The sequence below is a fragment of the Ursus americanus genome, chromosome 20, assembly GCF_024610735.1.
Source record: "Ursus americanus isolate L20-20 chromosome 20, mUrsAme1.1.p, whole genome shotgun sequence".
Classification (NCBI taxonomy): Eukaryota; Metazoa; Chordata; class Mammalia; order Carnivora; family Ursidae; genus Ursus; species Ursus americanus.
Genome location: NC_142146.1, coordinates 12,261,565 through 12,284,002, shown reverse-complemented (window position 1 = coordinate 12,284,002; position 22,438 = coordinate 12,261,565). Strand labels below are relative to the sequence as shown.

The window sequence follows — 22,438 nt, the reverse complement described above, 5'->3', positions numbered from 1 at the left end:
GGGGCCTAGAGTTCCACCTGGCACAGAGCCAAGGCTCCATGTGTTACCTGCGCAACGAATTAATTCTCAGAGGTCCCCACGGAGAGCCGTCTGCTCCCTCCTTGGAGGCCACTAGCTGCCTTCCATCTGAGCTTTTGTCTTCCTGGTGCCCACGTCAGCATCTCTGATAGCTGGCTGCTTCGAACCGCCATTGCCTGCCAAGTGCTGAGCACGTGAGTGGGAGCGGCCCCGGCTGTCCTGGGGCTCCTGTGGCGGCAGGCCCCCTGCTCGTGGAAAACCATCCTGCAGGGGCCCTGGCTTCCTGTGGGCGCTGCCTGTAGGGATCTCAGCGTCAGCAGCCCCAGGACCTCTCCTCTTTTGATCCCCTTCTGTATCCAGCTCAGGACCAAACACCGGTTTGGGGGCACGTCTCCGCTCTTGCCTCAGCTCCTGACTCTGGGTGTTCCTAAAGCCCAGGCCCCCTTAAGGGAGAGATGTGGAGTCTGCAGGTGCTCTAGGGCAGTGACCCATGCGGCCTGCCGCTTAGCTGCTCCCTTGCTCTGGTCTGGGTCTTTCCAGCCAGTGGTCAGGGCAGGCAACATGTAAAGAAGAGGCTGGGCCAAGGGACAGTTGTACTGACTTTATTCCCCTTCACTCTTGTCCTCACCCTCCTGCTATCCCCCCATGCACTTGGGGCCCAGACATCAAGGGTCCACACACCTGGCACAGCCATTCTGCCACTGGTGACCACCCCTGGTGAGGGTTACGGTGGCCACACATGCCAAGGTCAGAGGCTGAAGCTCTAGCCCCAGCTTGAGGCCCCACCTCATCTCTCTGCTCACCCCCAGCTGGCCCAAGACCAGGGAGCCCAGGGGGAGCTGGTGAGTGGGCAGGCCCAGGTCTCAGACCCAAGTTCTGGCCAAATGGGCTGAAAAGTCCATTTGGACTGAGGGGTTCCCCACACCCAGCACATCTCCAGTGGGAGGTGATGATCCCGACCCCTCTTTCCTGTCACCAGCCCTGGGAAGTGGGTATGATGCCCCAGTCCCCTTACTCCAATATCTAGGTGCTTGTTCATTTGTTTTAAAAATAAAAAGGAAATGTAAAAGCTGGTAAAAGAACCCCTACCCATACTGGTACTGCTGAGGTTCCATTATTGCTTCAGACCCTTGTGATCTGGCTGGAAAGGAGCTCCCACCCACACTGGCCCAAGGGGAAGAGAGCATTTAGCACCAGGGACCAGGGCTCCTGTCCCCACTGGGACAGGTGCCTCCCAGGAGAGGGTTTGGCTGTGCCCACGCACAGCTACAATGACCATTTTGATCAGAGCCCAGCCTGCTGCCTGGACCCCTGCCCTCAGAGGAGAGGTGTATTAGAACAGGGAACCCAAGTCTTAGGACAGAGTTTCGACACCACCTCCCCCTCATACCCATCTCCAGCCTCTGCTTATCAAAGGGTGGCCTCATAGGGACCAGGCCTAGCCAGGACCCTCCAGGCTCACTCACTAAGGCTGTAGTGGGGCTAGCTGGTGACAAGGCCAGCAGTCCCTATGGGAAACCATGGTGTCAGCGACAGGGGTTGGGAAATCCATGGGGGTCCCAACCTACAGCACATCGGAGGAGATCAACTTTTTTGGGGAAAATGTGAGCCAGCTCTGAAGAGCTGCCAGGCACTGGGACCAGAGGTTAGAAATAGCAAGGAAGAGGAAGAAACAGGGGGGAGGGGGACCCTGAGGACGTCATGGAAGCCCAGAGATCAAGGGGTGCAGGAGAGGGAGCTAGAGTAAAGCTGGAGTCCAGAACCCCCAGCCTTGGGGTGAGGGAGCTGCAGAACTGGGAGCCAGACAGGGAGGCTTCCTCTCTCAGGGGCCCACCTTCTCTCTGCAGAGGACAGCAGGGCCGTTCTGAGGGTTTGTCTGGAGGCTCTGACTTGCACTACTCCTGCCGCAGCCCCAAATGCAACTAGGCCAGGGCACTGCCCCCCTCTGCACCCAGAGAACAATCAGGGCTGTGTAGCTTGGATTATTAAATCCTCAAATCACTCGGGCTTCTTGGACCTGCCCACATCTGTACAGAATAAAGTGCTTCGTTTATTGATGATTAAAATGTCCCCAGCCCCCACCCAGCGCCATGGGCCTCACAAGGAGGTCAGAGGGGTTCTGACCCCCTCAGCCCTTGGGCTGATGAGGCCCAGTTGCCCCCGCCTCCTGCCACTGTCCCCCTTGGGCTCAGGCCTCTTCCCATTCCAGCCATGCTTGGGAAGGTGGTGGTGTGGGGGTAGTCATGGGGTTTTAAGGTGCAGAGTATAACAAACAAAACTGTATAAACACAAAGGAAAGAGCTTAACTAGGAAACACGTAGCTTATGGAAATCTTCCTCCCCATTTTCAAGGCAGGAATAAAGACGTTAAATGACAACAAAAAAGGGTGTCCTATTAGTGCCGGGCCTCATGGGGGCAAGCATCAGGCACAGGCTGGGGCTCCCCCAGAACCCCCACCCCCCACCCTGGGGCTTGAATGTGTAGGCTCCTCCCACCAACAGTGCTACAGACTCCCTGCCCGCGGTGCAGAGACCCAGGAAGGACAGGGATGCTGGACACAAGCCTCGGGTGGGTTATGGGAGGCCCGGGAAGAGGATGAGGCCTCTGCCTTCAGAGCAGGGATGGAGACAGACACACACACAACTTGTCTGGTGTGGGAGACACGACCAGGGCAGCTGGTGAGGACCCAGGTGTTCTGTGAACAGCGGCCCCGCCCCCTGCCCCACTGATAGCACCTTGAAACCTTAAAACATCGCCTCCTTCTCAGGGCCTGCCCTTGGGGTTCACCCATTTGCAGGGACTCTTTAACTGTAGCCCCTGGGATCTGGTGCTGCGGGAGCCAGCCCGTCTGCCCACCCAGGGCCTAGCCCCCAGCCCCCTGAGGCCCAGTAGCTTCTGGGGATGTCCTCAATGCCGCCTGGTACAGATCAGGGATCCCTGTGCCTGCTGGCAGAGTGGTGGGTGGGAGAGCAAATGCCTGGGGTCCAGCCCCTGCCTTCCCCACTGCACACGGTGCAAAGCTGGGTCTGCAGCCTTCACACTTCGCCACTCCCCCCACAACACGCTCATGGGCATCCACCCTCAAGCCCCTGCCTCAGTGTCCACAGCCCACAGACAGGATCCACGACTCCTTCCAGGGAGGCTGACACCCCAACTTTTCCCCAAAGCCTCCAGGATGAGGGGGCAAGTTAGGGGGCACAGGGGAGGCAGAGGTGAGCCACCGAAGCGGACCCAGGCTTGCCTGGCCAACCTCCTATGGCTCAGGCCTCAGCAGCGTGACCGGTCACACCTGCTCCCTAGCCCCTCCCTCTCTGCTGTACCTGCCACCTCCAGCACCCCCTCACCTGGAGGGGGTGCTGCAAATAGTTTCCTCTCTTTTCTTTTTCTTTCACTTCCAAAAAAAAAAAAAAAAGCAAAGGCTTCAAGGAGTCACTGAAAAGGGGGGCACTTGGGAGTGAAGTGTACTCCACCCGCACACCCCCATGGTCAGGGGCCTCAAGCAGCACAGGTCCAGCCACGTCTGGAGGCGGGGGCGGCAGTGCCAGGCCGGCGTTGCTGGCCTCCCCCAGGCAGGAGGGAGGGCCGGGGTCCCTCCTGGAGGCCGCCCGGTCCAGGCCCCGCGTGGGCACCTCGGCAGTCAGTTGTTGGCGCTCATCCTCCCGCCCGAAGTGGCCGTGGTAGAGAAGAGGGGCGGCGGGGGCGGCAGGTGGGGTGGGGGCGGCAGGGTCTGGGGCAGCCCCGGCAGCAGGGGCAGCGTGTGAGCCGGAGGCTGGGCGGGGGCCAGGCCTGGGCCGGGAGGGGGGCCGTCGCCGGCCAGGGGGTGACTGACGCGGAAGCACTTCTCCTTGTGGGCCTTGAGCATGTTGGAGAAGCGGAAGCGCTGGCCGCAGACGTCGCAGGGGTAAGGCTTCTCGCCCGTGTGCGTGCGCCGGTGCCGCTTCATGTTGGGGCGGCTGGTGAAGCTCTTGCCACAGATCTCACAGATGTACGGCTTCTCCCCTGGGCGCCGGCACGGGCAGACGGGCGTCACCGCGAAGTCAGCGCACCCCAGCCCGCGGAACCCCAGCAGGGCCCAGCTGGTGTCTGTGGTCCCCGCCTCCCACAGCATCCTGACCCCGCTGCCCACCTGCCTGCCCCCCACTCTCACCCTCTGCCTACCCCGGGGAGAGGCGGGGAGGATGGCACTGAGCCCCAGAGCGGAGGAGGCGCGTGGCTGGGGCCCTCGCAGGCAGGCATCCCCATCCTGCATCCCCCAACCCCCAGGCGGCCGTACCTGTGTGGGTCTTCATGTGCTCATCGAAGTACTGCTTCATGTTGAAGTCCTTGCCGCACCACTGGCACATGAACTGCTTGTGGCCGATGTGGATGCTCATGTGGGAACGCAGCTGGTACTTGTACTGGAAGCGCTCATTGCAGTTCTGAGTGGGGGGTGGACGGTGAGGCCCCGGGGGCAGGGTGGGGAGCACCTGCCTGGGACTGCAAGGCCCAGGGAGGACACACATGGGGAGGGACTCCTGGGGCAGGCAGCACACAGGCAGAGAAGGGACCAAAGGCGGTCAGGGCCCAGGCGGGGACAGAAGGCAGGAAGTGGGAAAAGGCCACAGAATGGAGGGAGTCCTCATGTGTAAAGCCAAGGCCCTCCCATCCTTCCTCCTTGTTGGAATGCCCCCCCCCCCATTGCAGCCTGCAGCTCTATCACTGCTGTGCCTGAGATATGCCTCTCTCCACCTCTCCAGAAAGCCTGCCCCATGCCTGGTTGCAGCCCAAGAAGATGCCCACCCTGAATGTAAGGGGGTGGGGTGGGGTGGCGGAGGGTGGGGGTGGGGGGCAGGCAGGTGGGCAGCGGGGTCAGGATGCTGTGGGAGGCGGGGACCACAGACACCAGGGGGGCCACCTCTCTTTCTGAATCCTGAACTCCACTGCTCCCAAACCCCTGGTTGTGAAGCAGCTGCTGCTCCTGACCCCTGCCCATCCAGGGTGGCCCCTGGGGCAGGTGGAGAAAGGGGCTCACCTCACATCGGAAGGGTTTCTCCCCAGAGTGCTGCAGCGAGTGCACTTTGAGAGACATGCTTCGTTTGAAGGACTTCCCGCAAGTCTCGCAGGTGAAGGGCATGTCCTTGGTGTGGGCTGCGGGGCAGGCCATTATGTCTCAAGGGGACCCCCATGGCTGCTCCTGGGGGATCCCTGCCTGACCACCTCCCATATTGAGCCTCCTGGGAGGCCCCCCTGCTTCAGGGTCTGCCTCAGAGCCTCCGTCTAGGACCTGCGGCTGACTTCCGGGCAAGGACCCCGAGCAGGACTGGCTTTGGCCCAAACCCTGGCCCACCACTGGCTCTCTGCACAGCATCTGTGCTACAGAGAGAGGCCAGGAGTGGTACTGAGCCTCAAAGGTGGGCTTTACAGGGGATGACACTGGGCAGTCCAGAGGGAGCTGGCTTTGCTCCCAAAACCATGGACAGGTGAGGACTAACAAACTCTTCAAGGAAGATCTGTGAGGAAGCAACTGGAGCCAGAGAGTCCCCCTTACAGCTCAGACCTAGGGAAGCTGAGCCCAGGAAGACCACCAGTCCTGGGCTACCCAGCATGCTCCTGGCCTGGACCTCCACCCCAGGGTCCCAGCTCCCATGTGGCTGGAGAAAGGGGTGAGGCCTGGCCAGGGACCACACCTCCCTTGAGCCCCGGGCCCCAAGCAGGCAAAGAAGGGAGGGCCCCCTAAACACCAGACTCCCAGTCAGGCCCTCCTAGAGGGGAGGGACAGCCATGGCCAAGGCAGAGGAGGAGCCCAGCACACATCTGTGGGGGCCTCCTCAATTAGAGGAGCTTGAAGCCCTATAAGGGCCAGAAGGTGAGAAAGAATTAGAGGCACAGCTGTCCTCAAGGTGAGACAGGGCCTGTGTCAGCCCATATGGCATTTTGTGTAATTTAGGAAAAGATACTTCTTTCCCTGGTGGCCACAACCCCATGCTGAGATGCATAGTCTGGTTAGCAGTGTGCCAGCTGGATTCTGGCCTCCACCTGCCATCTTGTCCAGGAACCCTTGTGCAATGTTCAACCTGCCCAACGGTACATGGTAGCCCCGACCTCTGAGCCTCTCCAGGTCACACCTGCCACTGCAACCAGCCTCCCCAGGCTTCCCAGTTGAGGGGCCTTCTCACGCCTTCATACGGCCCTGGGATGGGAAGTCCTTCCCAGCACAACCAGCAGCTGGCCCAGCTCTGACCTCAGGCCTCATCCCCTCCTGGCCCAGACTCACCAACCATGTGCTTGCGCACATGGGCCATGGTGTAGAACTTCTTCTCGCAGATCTCACATGAGAACTTCTTCTCTGCATAGCCATGCACGATCTTGTTGTGCTCGTGGAGGGACCAGAGCTTCTTAAAAGCCTTGCCACATGTCACACACTGCAGGGTAAGAGGACATTAGGCCCTGGGTCTTGAGTCAGGACCATGTGACCTGGGACAATCTGCCCCTCTCTGGACTCAGTTTCTCTACCTGGCCTGTGCTGGAGGCCTGTGCTCCAGTGACCTGCCAAATCTGATGTTCTGGGAGTTGGGGATGGTAACTCCCTAGAAACAGGCCCACCTACCCAGGGCTGTGGCCTGGGGCCCTCCCTCATCCTTGAACTCAACTCATCATGGGCCACCTATACCAGGAAGCCCCTACTCTGTGCTCATTTCAACAAGGCACCTGTCTACAGAGGGGAGACACATAACTGGCTGAAGGGCCATGGCCTGTGAGCAGGCTACACACAATACATGGAGAAGCCCCTCTCCATCACATGTCCACCCTCCCCCCTGCTGGGACCCATGCCCTGGCACCCTGGAGACCCCCAAGGAGGGAGGTACCAAAGTGCTGGCTGGGGGAGGGGGACTGCAGGAGCTCCCGGGTCCCCTGAGGAAAGAGAGAGTGGTGGGAACCCCAGGGGCCATGCTCCCCTCCTCCTCTTGTCCTCCCCATCCCTTCAGGAGACACTTCCAGAGGGCTGGAGTAGGTCAGGCCTTGGGCAGAAAATGGGTCAGGGTGCCCAGGTCAGAAGAGGCAAATGCACCTTTCCCCTTCAGGAGGAAGGTTCAGGTGTGTTCAGGTGGAGAGGCAACGGGCAGCCCAGTGGGCAGGCAAGTGGGAACAGGTACAGGGGGGTGGGGCAGGAGCCCAGGTAACCCCCCAGGTAACACTTTCTCCACAGGACACTGCAATTAGCAATTAGCTCAGGCAATTAGCACCCGCCTACCTGCTGCCCCCACAACCCCTCCCGGCCAGCAAAGATAAAAAGCAGCCTGGCGGGCCCTGTGCTGCCTGCACCCTGAGAGGCCGGGTTGGCACTCTCACAGGCCGACCCGAGGCCTGGCAGCCAGCCCAGCTCCCCTGCTTGGCCCCGGCAGCCCCTGCTCTTCCCAAACTTCTCATCCAATCCCTTTTCCCAGGCCCAGGCCAGCTGGCATCTCCAAAGAGCTGACAGCAGGGGCTTCCTCCTCGGGGCCACCTCTTGCTCTATTCAGCCTTTGTGGCAAGTAGAAATGGCGCCCCCTCCGGGCAAACCCTGCCCCATCTCATCTGTGCTTCTGCGCGGTGCACAGTCTGTGAAACTCTGCAGGATGACCCTGTTGACCTTCCAGCAGCCCTAGGATTTACCAAAACACGGGCTCACCCCTCCTGGGAGCTGGCTATCCACCAGCCTCAAGTACTCAGACAACTCCCTCCTCCTCTCATTCTCCCCTTCGCCCCTCTGGCCAAGAGTACTGTATGTTCCTGTCCCGTCTGCACATGTCTCCATGTGCCAAAGCCCAGTTCTACCTGCCTCCTCTGGGAAGCCCTCCTTAATGTTATCCCCTGAGCTCTCACCACCCTGGGCTCGGGCTGGCCCCACGGGCCAGGGGTAAGTCTGTCTGGGCAGTGCAGGCAGCAGGACACTGGGCGCGTGGCCTGGGTGGCCTTTCTGCGGCCCTCCTGCCCCGCCCCGCCCGAGGAGCGGCTGAGGCCCACCTGGATGTTGCGCTCGCAGTCTGTCTGCCGGTGCAGTAGCAGCTCGCTCTCCAGCAGGAAGCGCTTGCCACACTGGTCACAGATCTGCATGCGGCTGTGGGTCACGTTCATGTGCTTCTCCAGGTACCAGCGGTTGTTGAAGACGCGAGGGCACTTCTGGCACGGGTGGTGCTGCTTCTCTTCCAGCTTCACCTTGGCCCCCAGCCCGTCGGCGGCCTGCGGCCCTCGGGAGGCTGCAGAGGCTCCCCCTGGAGCGGGCTTGGGCCTCTTCCCGCCCCGTGGCCTGGCCTCCTCAGCCTCAGGGGGGCCTCGGCGCCGGGCGTTCTCTCGAGACCGCGTGGCCATGCGACTGTGGGGAGGGGGCTCGGCCCTGCTGCCCCGCCTCCCCGCCGGCCCCTGCCTGCTCCCCGCCTCCCCGCCCTCCTCCTCTTCCTCCTCCTCCTCTGAGCTCTCTTGATCCTGCTCGCTGTGCCCTTCCTCTTCCTCCTCCTCTTCCTCCTCCTGCTCGCTGTGCCCTTCCTCCTCCTCGTCTTCCTCCTCTCCCTGACTGCCACCTTCCTCCTCTTCCTCCTCCTCCTCCTCCTCCCCTCCACTGCCGCCACCCTCCTCTTCCTCTTCCTCCTCCTCCTCGTCCTCCTCTTCCTCCTCCTCGTCCTCCGAGTGTCTCTGCAGCCCGTCCTCCCGGCCCAGCACCATGGTGGCTGGGCCCGTGGTGGTGCCCGGCTTGCCCTCGGGCCCCGTGGACACGTGCAGAGTCTGGTTGTTGAGGTTCACCTCCACGATGATCTGGGACTGCTCCCGGCGGCTGTACGTGCCAGAAGCCCCTAGCTCTTCCTCCAGCCCCTCCCCACCCTCCAGCTTGCAGAGGCTGCCAGGGGGCCCGCCGGCCTCCTCGACACCACCCTCCTTCTCCTCCTTGAAGAAGGGCTGAGCTGGCCCGATGGCGGCAGGCACTGTGCCCCCCGCTGTCCCTGCCCCGTCCTCGACACGAACGGAGTAGGGGTCGGGGCCCTCGCGGGCATAGATCTTCGGCAGGCCCGGGGCGTCCGCCTCCTGCTTGATGTCACAGTAGTAGGGAGGCGCGGCCGGGGTGCAGCCGGCTGCCGGCGGGGCCAGGGCCACTGCGCTGGGGCCCGGGGGGCCGAGGGAGCGGGCGTCCAGCAGCTCCTGGCAGGACGCGGCGATGTCGGCCATCTGCAGCAACGAGGCGGCACTGAGCACCTCGTGCACGTTGGCCGCGTTGACCAGCAGCTTGGAGGTGTAGATGAAGTTGAGGATCTGCTGCAGGCCGCCGGGGGCAAGCGCCTCCAGGGACAGCTCCACGCGCTGCAGCTGCTTGTTCTGGGTGAAGAGCGAGTGGAAGAACTGGCTGTAGGCGGCCAGCACGCCCTTGTGTGCCGGGAAGACGCTGCGCTGGGGCACCAGCACCAGGTCCACGTCGCAGAGGTCAGGCTGGAAGAGGCGCTGCTCGTTCAGGCGGCCCATCAAGCAGGCGAAGTGTAGTGCCACGTCCTCCACCAGCGAGAACTCGGCCGCCGGTGAGTCTGTCGTCTTCTCAACCAGCAACTGTGGGGCACAGGGCACAGGTCAGGTCAAGGCCAGCAACCTGGGCAGCGCCCACCATCCGGGAGGCAGCCTGCCCGTCACTCCTGGTTCCGCGTTCTAGAAAAGGAGCCGAAGCTCGAGCCAGGATGCAGGGGAATCAGGACTCAGGCCCGAGCCAGCTGCCCCTTAGAGCTCAGACTCCAATCATGACCAGCAGCTCCTGGGTGAGTCGGTTAACTTTTCTGGGCCTCCAGCTCTTCCCTGTGAAACAAGAAGTCACCCTGGGCAGGGAAGGGGAAGAGAAGGAAAGAGGAAGGAACAGGGACTAGGGTCACCAACATCCAGGGGTGCCTGGCACTTAGGGGTTTCCTGGGATGTGGGACTTTCTGTGTTAACACTGGGGCCGATCCAGGCAAACGGGAGAGGTGGCCACCCCAGACGTGAGCATTCCTTCACATTTCCTGAGCTCCACGGATTCTCTCCCTCACACTCACTCACACATACAAATAAAACCACGCCTGCCCAGCCCCAGGCCCCTCAAGAATGGAAGTCAGGCTCACTAGCTCACTGCTCAGCCTCCGACTGCTACTGCACCCCTAGGGATAGTACCTAGGAAACCCCTCACCTCACCAGCAGTGGGCCTCAAGGCCTGGGCCTCAGGCTTTGCAGGAGTAGAAATTCTTGGGAAGAAATCCAGCCCAGGCCTTGGTCCTCCTGCCCTGCTGGAGGAGGCTGGTGGGATCTAGCCAGCCACTTCTTACTGGGCCAGGCTGCTGCCCATGGCCTCAGGCCTAGCTGCCGGCAGCGCCCCCTCACACAGGGGTTCTGTGGGGATAGAACTGTGTTGCCTGTCCACCATGTTTAGAGACAGGAGGCCCCCAAGGCCTGCCCCGGACCCTCTTCCCTCTAGGCCCCCAGACCCCAGGTCAGGTATGGTCCAGGCCCAGAGGCTCTGAGATGGCCCCATCTTGGAAGCCACACTTCCTCGGGCCTTTGGAGTCCCAGAGAGGCCCTCAAAGTCTTAGGGGTCAGATTAGCAGGCCCTTGAGCCACATCCAGCACCTGTGAAGTGTCCAGAATCAGGGCTGGCTTAATCATTCCTGGCTGCTGCACAGCAGCTTTCCCAAAAGGTGGACAGCACCGAGAGGCAGGCTGCCCACTCCCTTGCCTGGCTCCAGTGCACAGACGTTCAGTTAATATCTATCGACCACCTGCCTGGCTGGACCAACCCCGCAGGTTCCAGTTTCTGGCCATCCTCAAGCCCTGTCGAACTGAGTCAGAGCCTCCTATATTTGAGGGGTGCCTTGTCCCACTGCCACAAAGCCATCAGCTCTTCTCCTCCAAGCACCTCCCTGCAAGCCCTGATGAAACCCCAGTTCTGTCCATTCACAGCCCACCGCAATCCTCCATGCTAGTCCTTCCATTGGTGGGGCAGTAGTGGGTGGGCCCAGACTGGGCTTGGGGGTTCGACTTCTCAGTCACCTGAATGAGAATCAGCCTGGGGCCTCAGGAGCCACAGGGGCAGCCTGCTTCCAGATCTGCCCTGGGCCCCCCCACTGCATGCCCAGCTACCCAGGGCAGCACCTACCCGATGCTCTCTCCGATCCCAGTCTGGCCAGACTCTTGACCATGGACGCCATCTTCCTTGAGTTCTCCCACGCCTCCTTCCCCTCGGCCAAGAAGCCACCCATCTGCCCCCTCTGTCTCAGGGTTGCTGGCCTGTCCAGGCCTGGCCAATCTGACAGGGATATGGTGCCAAGTCCCTCCCATCTCCCTCCTCTGACTCATTCTGATTCATCTTCTGGGATCAAACTACTGCACAGATGGGGAAACCGAGGCTCAGAAAGGGAGGGTCGCACAGTGGGCAGTAACAGAGCTCCTGGACTCCCAACTCTGCTAAGGCCACCCCTTCCCTGCTGGACTGGACACCAGTCCCCATGGATGGATTTCTTGGCTTTCAATGCCTTAAAAAGTAGGAAGAGGCATCTGGGGAACCTCTGACTCAGGGGATCAGCGGTGCTTCCCCGGACCCCACCGCTACGCCCTGCAACCTGCAGCCTCCTCCCCCGAGCTACTGACCTGCAGGCCAGTGAGGGGGCCGGATGCAACTTAGGTTGTGACAGGGCCCCTAAGGGCCACCAGGGGCCAGATAGTGGCAGAAGTGGCTTGGACAAGGGCTGGTTAAAGCCAGGCCTGTTGAGGGGAGCTCATCCTAGGCCACAGGGCCCCAGTCCACTCTGCTCTCCCTTCACAGAATGCCCTCCAGTGCCTACCTGGCATTGGAAAAAAAGGGCAGTGCCTGACCTTCCCGTGTGCAGATCTGGTCTCAGGGTCCTCTGGCCTCAGCAGGGAAGGAGGGGTTAGCCTGGAGGACATTGGTGCCCCAAAGACTCCGTTCCCACGGCAGTAAGCCCCAAGCCAGCGCCACCCTGCACCCTGGAGGGACCCAAGAGTCTCAACCAGGCACCCTGACTGGACTTCCTTGACAGGGCACACCCATGCTGCCGGAGTCCTAACCCATCAACTACCTCAGCAGGGCTCAGCCACCCCCCTGGCTGGCACCTCCCATGCAAGGCCCGCCAGCTGCGCCAGACCCCTTCCCCAGCCAGATGTGCCAGTTCCCTGAAACTGCACACATCCCTCCCTATGGGCTGGGCCAGCTGCAGCCATACACCCCACCCTGAAGTCCAGGCCAGGTCAGCCTATCTAAGATGCAAGACCAGGGGAGTGGTCAACGACATTGGGGGCGGGGGGTGGGGGGTGGGGAGAGGCCAGGTGCCAGGGACACCTGCCCAGACTGCTGGCCAGTGCCAGAGCCTTCTGCATCGGAGGGGTACCCTGTCTCCGTGCCATGAAGCCACCGGCTCCCTAGCCTGCCCCAGTGCCTCCCTGGAGGCCCTGGGATGAAACCTGGGCACGCATCTGCACAACCCCCCAAACGCCCACGCCAAGCCTTACTGCGGGGCAGCCGGGGGTGGGGCCCACACTGAGCAAGGGGGCACAGGTTCATGACTTCCAGGCGCCTCCTTTTGGAGATGGGGTGTCTGTGCCAGCCTCTTCTGCACTCATGGCCCCACTCCCTTCCCAGGACACAGGCCCAGAGAGGGCAGAGGACTGGCCCAAGGTCACACAGTAGTTTGGACCAGAGCTGCGGACGTCCCGCCCCAACACACCCCGCTTGGCCCAGTCTCCCCAAATCCCCAGGCAGGGCGGCTCCAGCGCCCACGTGGCCCAAGGCCCAGGCGGGAATCCGACCTCCCCCCTCCCCCCCATCACCCAGTCCGAGGGCGGCGCCGTCCCAGGCTCGGAGAAGCGCCCCCCTCTGCCGGTGCCTAGCAAGACCTCAGCCTTTCGCGCCCGCGCCCCCACCCCAGGAATTTAACCCCCTCCCCGCCGAGGGCCGCGCCACAGCGCCGCATTCCTGGCCCGCGGGGACCCGGGAGAAGGGGCCGGGGAGACCCGGCGAGGGAGAAGATCCCTCCAACTCTTCCACCCGGAGCCGGCGGGCCGTGCGCTCTGGAGGGCAGAGCGGGCAGGTGGGCGGATAAGCGGGGGGACAGGCAGGGCCTTGCGTACCATGGTGCCGTGGCGCTGGGGGCTCACAGGGCCCCGCGGGATCGCGCTGCCCCCGGCGGCCGGGCCGGGGCCGCTCCATGAAGCGCCGCGCTGGGGGCCGCCCCCGCGCAGGGCCCCGCGACCATGGCCCCCGGGGGCGCGGCCGGGCGGGTGGAGGCGCAGGGCCGCGGCGAGTCCAGCCGCTGAGCAGCTGCGGCCCCAGAGCCTCGGGCGCGGCGGGCGGGGGGCGCGGGGCGCCGATTGGAGCCCGCGCGTCAGCTGGGGCCGCCGTCTGGACGCTTAAAGGGCCAGGCCGCCCTGCGTGCCGGCGGGGGGCGCGGACACGCGTGGTGTGCGCGGTCCCAGCGCAGTCTGCTCTGCCTCGGGCCGCCGGGGCCCCCAGCCAGGCCCCACTGCTCCCATCCCAGCGGATGGGCCCCGGCCTCTCTCTCCCGCGCTGAGCCCCCTTTCTGCCGGGAAGTTCGTCCCAGAGTCTAATCTCGGTGCCTTCCAGCTGCGCCACAGAGGCGGGGTCGGAGTAGGAGGCGGCCCTGAAATCGGGAAGCTGGGCGCGCCCACTCCCCAGCCAGCTGCAGAAAGCCTTCCACCTGCTCCCCTGAGCGACCCCACGCTGAGACCGAGCCCCCGTACCCTAGCCTCGCTCACCACCCCCACCCTCTGGCCTGGGCTGCTTTGACCTGAGGGTGAGTCTGGGATCTCCAGCCAGCCCGGCCCCCCGCCCCTACCCCAGGACAGCCCAAGGCTAATTTTGCTCTGTGCTGGTGCACCCATACCTACCTGGTGGCCTCCTCTGGCTGCTCACGCCCGCACAGGGCAGGAGATACAAGAACCCAGACCACAGCTGCAGCGACCAAGCCTTTAAGGTGGCCGGCCCAGGCGCAGAACAGGCAAGATGAGAGGAGTGGGGGCCAGAGGCCCAGGCCCCACTGTGCCCCTCAGCCGTGTGACCTGACCACTGCTGAGTAGCCTCCCGCTCAGCCTCTGCTGGGGAGACGCAGCCAGGCCTGCGGAATGCTGCTCTGGCACGGACATCAGTGGGGGCAGGGGGCTAGCTGTGCTGGCAGGAGGCTGCAAAGGAACGCTGCCAGGCTGAGCAGACAGCAGGGTGGGGACCACAGGGCGCTGGCCTGGCAGGGCCCAGGTGGTAGCCGGGCCACCAGGGTGGAGAGGGGGCCTCTGCGGGCCTCTCATGTGGCCCATGTCATCACTCAGATGCCCTCCTGTGCCCCCACCCCACCCCAGGCTGGCTGCTGCCCCATCTTTGGTCACTCTGATAGTACCCTTATCCCGGCGGTACGCCCACCCCTTCCCGTACATGGGCACTTGTGCTTACACGGCAGTCAGCCCTGCTGGAGCAGTCGCCCCTGGGAATGCCATCTTCCTCATGAGTGGGCAGGGACTCTGGGGCCTGCTCAGGGTGACTCGGTTCTGGGTGCCAAGGGAGGAAATGGAGCAGAGGTGAAGATCCCAGGCAGGTGCCATCAGAAAGTCTGATGGTCTGTCCTGTAAGATGGCAGGGACCCCCGGGGCCAGGGAGAAGACATCTCAGGGGCAAAGATGGGGGTGACCAAAAGAGTGCCAAGACGAAGGGGAAGAAAGCATAGAGCTAGATGGAGGGTGGGGAGAGCCCCTGGTGGATAAAGGCATGGGAGAGGTGGGGGCACAGGTGGGGACATGCCCCCGGAGGCAGCCACTGCAGACATCCTGCCATCCTGCACTTCCGTAGCGATGGTAAGTGCAGACAGCTGGTTCAGCTCCCAGAGGCCTCAGGTTGAGGCCAGGCCAGAGTGGCCAGCATGCCTGACCAGCTGGTCACCTCAGTGCTGCTTTCAGCCTCTTCCTCTGTTCCAACCCACTTCACCTGACTCAGGGGATCCTTGCAGTGAGCTGGGAGATGGCATGGGAAGGCTGTGTACCCATTAGTTGGATAAGAACAGTGAGGCCCAGAGCAGGACAAATCATGCAGCCAGGCACCAGTGTCAGGAGCCGGGGAAAGAAGAGGTTGGGAGAGTGTGGCCTCCCCCTCAGGCTAGGAGGAGCCTGGCAGAGAGGACTGCACGGGACACTCCTGGGCCCACTTCCAGCCAATGCTTGGCAAGGGGGTATGGCCAGCATTAAGTAACCAAGGTAGGGCTGCCGGCCTCTTTGGGATTGGCCTTGGCTGCAGCAGTCAAGCCAAGGAGGGGCCGGAGGTTGGGGTGAGAAGAGAGGGAATAGGGGTCTTCCTGAAGACCACAGCTGTTCCCCTCTTGTGTCTCTGGTCTCTAGCCCATCTACTAGGGGAGCCCCAGGGCAGAGGCTATGGGCACTTGGGTCCCATGAGACCAGGCAGAAAGGGCACTTGGGTCCCATGAGACCAGGCAGAAAGGGACTGTTTGAAGAACCCAATATGGTTGGCTCAAATGGGGCTGCTCAGAGCTGAGGCCTGAAAGTTAACATTAACTAGAGCAGAGGGAGAAGAGGGGTACTCCAGGCAGAGAACGGCACCTGCAAAGGCCAGGAGAGTGGAGACAGGATAGCATCTGCAGAGAACTAGAGGCGATTTGATGTGGTAGAGTCAAGGTTCTTGTCGGGTGGGAGTGGCTGGACAGGGAGGGCAAAATTGCTCTTGGCTTTGGACAGGGGCCTGCCCTGGGAGCTTCACTTCAAGGTTGGTCAAGGCAGGCTTTGTGAAGGGGGTAGGGTAGGAATGGATTACTGGGGAGGAGGATCCCAGGCCAGACTCACAGGCCCCAGGGGTAATCCAGGAGTTTGTGGAGACAGGTGCAGAGCTGGACAGTCCTTCAGACACTTGGGGCTGGGTGCTGGCAAGGTCAGCAAAGCCATGCCCCTGTCTTGAGAGGCCAGCTCATAGGTGTTCTCATGACTTCCTTAAGCATCTAGCCCCGTTTCTTTCCCATGTCGAGGAGGAGAAACAGACCTAAACTGTGGTAGGGCAGCTCCCAGGCTTGCTTGGGGACCCCGGACTCTCCCCTACTGAGCCTGGAAAGAACACACAGCTAGGGGTGTGCGTGTGCGTGTACGTGCGAGGGCAGGCCTCAGCCTCCCTAGGTGGGCAGGAGGTTTTGTAGCTGCTGTAGCTGAGACAGGAGGACAGCAGAGGGCACAGTGCCACAGAACAGAAGGGGACAACAGCATGAAGTCAGTGGGATGGTAGGGTTCAAGCTACCCACTAGGAGCTGACCCAAGGCCCCGCAGGATCGGGGAGCATAGAGCTCTGGGTGTGGAGCTGGGGTGTTGCTCTTGTGTTCTGCCACCACTGAGCACCACACTAATAGGCTACAGCTGCTGGGGGGTGGGGGCCTAATTCAAACCAGCAGGTTGCCCAGTTCCCTCCTGCTGCGTAAACGTCATGGCCCTGGCATTCAAGGCCTCACCAGAAGCTTCCAGGATCCTCTCGCACCCTTTTGATTCAAGGGACCCTGGGCTTCTCATTAGTGATTGAGCCTGGCCATCCACATGAAACTCATCGGTTCCTACCCTCCTCCCAGAGGCAATCCCAGGGGCCGACGTCCCTGGACCTTTGATGTATGCTAAGCATTTAATTCTCACTACTTCTAAGAGGGAGGCCTTGGTATCCCAGATTTTCCAATGAGGAGCTGAATTATAAAGCTCAAGCAGTTTATCTAGTTACCCAACTAGGAATTAACAGAGTATAACTGGAACCCAGGCAGTGTGGCTCTGGCTCAAATCCCTTCAGGACTGGTACCAGAGAAGAGTTGCTCATAGAGGTCCTTCATTCAAAATAAAATCAAATTAGACCAGAGGCATTGAGATCAGTGGGGTCCTTCTCAGCCTGTCTCTGGGAACCTGGCCTGCTGGTAGAGATGCTGGTTGCAGGAGGACCCGGGTAACCTGGGGCTGGAAAGTGCCAGCCCATGCCTCCATCCCCTATAGGGCCTCTGGGTGGCCGACTCCTCTCCAGGCAGGCCTGGGAAGGGATGGGCACCACCGATTTCCATGTCCAGTTACGCCAGCTGTGCACACCCTCTTTCAGGGCTTGTGAGCCAAGCAACGGGCAGTCCAAGTCCTCTCAGTACACATGAGCAGTCAGAGGCTCAGGGCCAGGTCTCCAGATGCAGAACGCAGGTGTCTCTCCTGCAGCTCCGGGTCACTCCTTTTTGACCGATTTCTTGGGGCTCTAAACCGGTTGAGGAGACCCAACAGTCCTCAGGCTAGCCTGTGGAGCTGTGAATGGTGGGCCGAGGGTCTCCAAGAGGCAGAAGTACCTGGCCTCAAACTTGGCACAGCCCCACCGTGGCCTTCTGATTCACAGGGAGGAGAGGGGCAAGGGGCAAGGAAGCACTGCCTCTACCCTCGACCAAAACCTTTACATGGACCATTAAAGCCTCCTGCCCCTTTGTGTCGTGGCAGTGCGCTCCCCCTGCCTCCCACACACATTGGTCACTGACTGGAGCTGCCCAGGGTCTGCCCCGAGACAAGCAGGTACCCTGTTCTTCCAGGGTACCCCATGCCTACCCCCTGATCTCTCCAACTCCTGAGGCTGCCTGCCACCTCTACAGCATCCAAGGACTTCTTCCCGCCCAGCAGGATTCCTCTCAGCTTGCGTCCCAGCTCATTCTATCCCAAGTCCCTCATGGGACTCTAGAAACCAGCCCTCTTGAGACCAGGCTCCAGCATGAGGCGCGGCTTCCAGGCCTCACCTGGCCAGCTAATTTGCATCACTAGCATGGCAAGTTTCTTTCTACGCTGACTACAGCTTCCTCTCCCTTCCCAACAGTGATGCCAAGCCAGTGTTCATGGTCACTGGTGATAGGGGCATTTTTCTTGAATTCTCTTACCTCTTTTATTTAATGCCCAGCTAATTCAGAACAGCCAAGACCAAAATCCTTGACACATTTCCCTCCAGTACTGGCCAGCTGATCAGAGTGGTCACTATCAGAACATGAACAAAATGCTGGAGCTCACTAAAAAGGAACCTCACTTGGGAATTTCCCTACAGCAAAAAGACTGATATTTTCTTTGTATTTTAGTGCGTCTAGATTTGACTATCGTCAGGGATTCTGACTTGGGGGGCTACTGTTAACTCGATTCTGAAAACTGAATCTCTGGAAGTCTGTGAGAGGTTGTGTTGTATTCACTAAGAAAATACAAATTCCTCTGAGTTCTGAGGAGAAAAAAGTTAATTGTACTTGCCCTGCAAATTCTCACGTGGACACTAAAAATATCACCATGAATGTTTTCTCTAGGAGCAAGTGCTCAGTGCCCAGTGAACCGCTGTCAGGGAGCAAGTGTGGAGGCTGTCGGTGGTGCAGCAGGCACGTGCGCCGTCCCGAGGCAGCAGCTCCCAGGTAAGATGGGACCTGTTCCTTCCTCAGCAAAGACATGCGCATGCCGGTCACCTCAGCTGAATGACCACAATGCCTGGAGGAAATGTGGAGTTTGCAGGGGAAGAGAGACCAAGTACCATCAATGCTTCTGTGGGCAGGCGAACATCTCCATCTCTGCCTGAGGTTCTCTCCAGCTCCACCTCATGCCCCACCACTAACACTCAGCGACAGGATGAAAGTGAGCTGCAGAGATGAAGTCTCCCTACTGGCTGGGTCAGCAAAGAGACTCAACATTTCCTTTTCCACTTCAGAAAGATCTGAAGTCTGGACGAGTAAAGAAAGATGGAACAGGCACAGATTTAGACTAAGTATATATTTTAATTTCTACAAGGTCCCCCTTTCAAGTTTTAGGAACATTTAAATGAAGTGTATACAAATTAGACATTGCCAATATGTACAAAAGTATTTTCTACAGTTTTTGAACAATACCAGCTATATCATGTTTCATTTGCAGTAAACAAGATGTTACAAAAACAGTCCAATAATACATTTTCTATTAAGAAGCACAATACACAACATAATTAAATTTTATTAAAAAATAACTTAAAATACAGAACAATCCCCTCTAGGCAAAGCTATTTCTGTAATTCATTCAGTAAACACACAATTGAATGCTGCGGCTGAGGGCTGTTCTTTTCCATGGAGGAAACAATCGAGGCTTCCAGGGCCCACCTTTTTGGGATGAACTCCCCCGCAGTGGGCAGTTATTGTCTGGAGTAGGCAGGGTTCTAGAACATCCTGCCCCACCTGCAGCCCCCACTTCGTGCCCCCACCCCAGGACCCTGCACCTATGTAGTCACTCCTGCGATTACGCTATGATCTATGGCAGAGCCGACCTGAAAAGAGGGAGACTTGATCAGTGGGCTTCATCTAATCATACGAACCTTAAAAATGGAGGAGGAAGGCAGGGGGATGGGAAGCATAATGGGCCACTGAGGGTCTGAAGATGGAGAGGAACGTGTAAGAAGGAATGCGAGCAGCCTTCAGGAGCTGAGGGAGAAGCCACCAGCTGACAACCAGCAAGGAACCAAATGAACTTGGAAATAGATTCTTCCCCAGAGCCTCCATAAAGGAATGCTGCCCTGCTGACTCCTGATTTCAGCCTGTGAGACCCTGAGCAGAGAATCCAGCCATACTACGCCAGACTCACAAGCTACAGAACTGAGCTCAGAAATGGGTGTTGTTTTAAGCTGCTAAGTGTGGGGTAATTTGTTACATAGCAATAGAAAACGAATACATTGTCCAAGGGTAACTTTTCTTAACCTAATTAGACCCGGCAGTTTCTGTGAGTTCTGAATGCAGTTTTTTTTTTTTCACGGAGTATTACAGGCAACTTTTGAAAACCCTTCACACGAATCACGCATTATTCTATATTCACTATGAAGTATGTCTGTTTGACTTGAGTCCTGTTTTTCTAATGTACTCTCATCTATCAACCTGGCAAACAGCTGACCATTTTAACCCTATTTATGAACATTTTATGGGTGATGGTTTTAATATATCCAAGGTCACCCCTCCACCCATCAAGGTTTGTCAGATCCCTCCAATTGAGGGCTCTTTCCCACTTCCCAAGTACCCCAAGCAAGGCCTGGGTAGGGTGGTGCGGAGTTCCACATCAAACATCCAATATGAATTTCTTCTGCATAACTGGCTTAAACTGGCACTAAGGTGATTAAGTACACTTGGGGGAAAAAACTCAAAGATTTAAAAAAAAAAAAAACACCCACCAATTTTTACAGGTCAAATCATTTTTGGAGGAACCACCCAAAACTGAAAAGGTGTCATCTGTGCAGTCCTGTAGACCCCTCTTCCCCTGTGTCCTGGACTTACTCATGGCGTGCAAGCTTCACTGAGTCAGAAGGGGTCACAGCAGAAAGAGGAAAAACATGCTGGTGCTTAGAACAGTTCAGCTGCTGTTGTGGTAGATCTCTCCTACTTGAAAGACTTAAAAGCCCTCCACAATGTCTCCAGGATGGTGGCAGTGAGGTTCTGGTGGTACTTTGAAGTCTGCTCTTCAATCTGCTCTTCCAGAGGCCCGTGTGCCCATTACTGGCAGCAGCCCCAAGGGGCCACACGACCCTCTGTGCCAATCCTGCCTGCTCCAGGGGACCCCAGGCCACAGCTGAGCTTGAGAGAAACCCTCCAAATATTTAATGTGAATATAGCTCAGAAGGAAACATGCCTGGTGCCAGCAAATTAAAAAAAAAAAATCACTTCTGAGATTCTAATGTAAAGTATAGTTGAAGAGGCACCAAAGGTACCGAGCACCAAAACATGAACGGGAATAGAATTGTCTTTTACGATCTAAACTTCTGGTAGTATTTATTAAAAAGCACATAAAACATCAGGGCCTTAGAGACAGTGCAGGTATTGATAGTTAAGGCTGATTTATTCTTCTTAACCTCACCCGCCAGCCTGGACTAATACAGATGGTGGGTTGTACGATGACCACTTTCCTGATCCTCTGAGACAACCAAGAAGGAAGGAATGAATTAAGAACCGCAGAGCCACTGCCTTACACTGCTGGCTACCATCAGTATCAATTCTGGGTGGTTTGTTTTTAAGAGCACATATGTATTAAGATGGTGTAACTGGTATATAAATATTTGGCCACCTTTTAACAGTTCTTCACAGTTCTGTGCTTGGCAACATATATGCTAAAACCTGAAAAACGGGCAAAAAGAATCTGTATTCTAAGGAATACATGAGATGGAAAGAAACAATCTGTCTAAAATAATATTGCAAATTATACTTAAATTTCATGATTTCTTGATTCAAGAAAATGAAATTCATTTCCATAGTTGGCTACTGTAAAATGTGGCATAAAAATATTTTTAGGAGACATATCTGTATTTTAAATTCTGGGCACATGTAAATGGACAATAACAATTAAGAAGTGCCTCTTTTTGAAACTTATCTCTAATACTGAAATAGAACAACAGACTGCCATTAATTTTCTTAAACTTTTAAGTTACCAGATATTTACAAATGAGATATAATTTGTATCAAAAAAGGGGACATTTTCAACTATATGTGCTGCTTTCACTGGGGCTCCGGTGATGAGAATAACTTCGGTCACTTTCACTGTCAGAGCCATAAGATCTACAACTCCTGTATGACAAAAGAAATACACAGACACCTTTTAACTTCGACCCTTTGAATTCCTCCCGAAGCTTCTTTTTTGGTAAGAGCGGCTTGAAAGCAATACTGATATGGCATAGCACAGTGGGTGGGTGAGTCGGGTCCTGACGGTGGCAACAGTGTAGACTTTTCAAAGATGTTTTAAATGACAGATGGCAGTAATATCAAGGTTAAGATAAAGAAACATCGCATCTTGGGAAATTACTTGAAATCCACTCATGCAAATGAGCAGAATAATTTTCCATGTTACCCAAAATGAACATCAATATTTAATTAGACCAAAGAAGCAAGGGATAAAAAAAGGTACATGAAGAGTTTCATTAAAAATATGGAAACCAAAATGGGGACCCCGTGAGGGGTGAAGGTGGGGCAGGCATGGACAGGACCACTGGGATACTGTGTCAAGAGGACCTGGCAATGGTCACCATTCACTTATTTTGAAAAATATTCAGGGAGCCAGTCACTTTGCTAGTTGATAGGGACATACACAGTAGACCAGATATAGTTTCCTGGGGCTCAAGGACTGCACAGAATAGTGGACAAGACAAAGAGGGCATACCGCGGGGAGGCGGGGGTGGCATAACTCAGGGTTATCAGTCAGGATGGCCCCCTGGGGCGGTGGGCTGCAGCTGAGACCTATAGGGTAGGTAGGTGGGAACTGGCCATCTCAAGAGGCGTGTGTATCTCCAGGCAGAAGGACAGGTTCTAGCACATTAAAGGAGGCAAGACAGAAAAGCCCCAGCTGGAGCTGGTAGGCGGAGAGGCCTTACATGCGATGCTAAAGAACCTGGACCTGCCCTTTTGGGCAGTACGGAGCTCTTCAA

The 22,438-nt window shown here is 58.1% G+C and overlaps 2 protein-coding genes and 1 long non-coding RNA gene across 8 annotated transcripts in view; 1 reads left to right on the top strand and 2 right to left on the bottom strand.

Annotated features, from left to right (window-relative positions):
* Positions 1–604: 604 nt before the first annotated feature.
* Positions 605–14,043, bottom strand: ZBTB47 (zinc finger and BTB domain containing 47). 2 transcript variants are annotated; one of them, XM_045798142.2, is made up of 6 exons: positions 13,900–14,043; positions 8,002–9,567; positions 6,272–6,419; positions 5,030–5,145; positions 4,292–4,436; positions 605–4,017 (listed from the first exon to the last, which is right to left on the bottom strand). In XM_045798142.2, the coding sequence occupies exons 2-6, from the start codon at positions 9,484–9,486 to the stop codon at positions 3,656–3,658; spliced, it is 2,256 nt and encodes a 751-aa protein (XP_045654098.1). In that variant the 5' UTR covers positions 9,487–9,567; positions 13,900–14,043; the 3' UTR covers positions 605–3,655. The 2 variants fall into 2 exon arrangements, with proteins under 2 accessions (XP_045654098.1, XP_045654097.1); XM_045798141.2 differs by lacking the exon at positions 13,900–14,043 and adding an exon at positions 13,123–13,349.
* LOC148108369 (uncharacterized) overlaps positions 13,388–22,438 on the top strand; it is a 36,261-nt gene continuing 27,210 nt past the window's right edge. For both annotated transcript variants that reach the window (XR_015727836.1, XR_015727837.1), the window contains exons 1-2: positions 13,388–13,805; positions 18,333–18,434. This is a non-coding gene — a long non-coding RNA (uncharacterized LOC148108369). The remainder of the gene's footprint in view (positions 13,806–18,332; positions 18,435–22,438) is intronic.
* The window catches only part of NKTR (natural killer cell triggering receptor), a 54,650-nt gene continuing 50,983 nt past the window's right edge, over positions 18,772–22,438 (bottom strand). For all 4 annotated transcript variants that reach the window (XM_087870123.1, XM_045798140.2, XM_087870124.1 and 1 more), the window contains one exon: positions 18,772–21,584. In XM_087870123.1, coding sequence (XP_087726249.1) covers positions 21,497–21,584 — 88 coding nt within the window. In that variant the 3' untranslated portion in view covers positions 18,772–21,496. The remainder of the gene's footprint in view (positions 21,585–22,438) is intronic.

What these genes read in the sequence shown, in the direction of transcription:
- ZBTB47 (XM_045798141.2), bottom strand. An exon ending in TGTGCGCAAGCACATGGTTG is followed by an intron (nt 5,146 to 6,271) that starts GTGAGTCTGGGC and finishes CCTGCCCCGCAG; the next exon opens with CCCACACCAAGGACATGCCC. An exon ending in GCACATGAAGACCCACACAG is followed by an intron (nt 4,018 to 4,291) that starts GTACGGCCGCCT and finishes GCCGGCGCCCAG; the next exon opens with GGGAGAAGCCGTACATCTGT.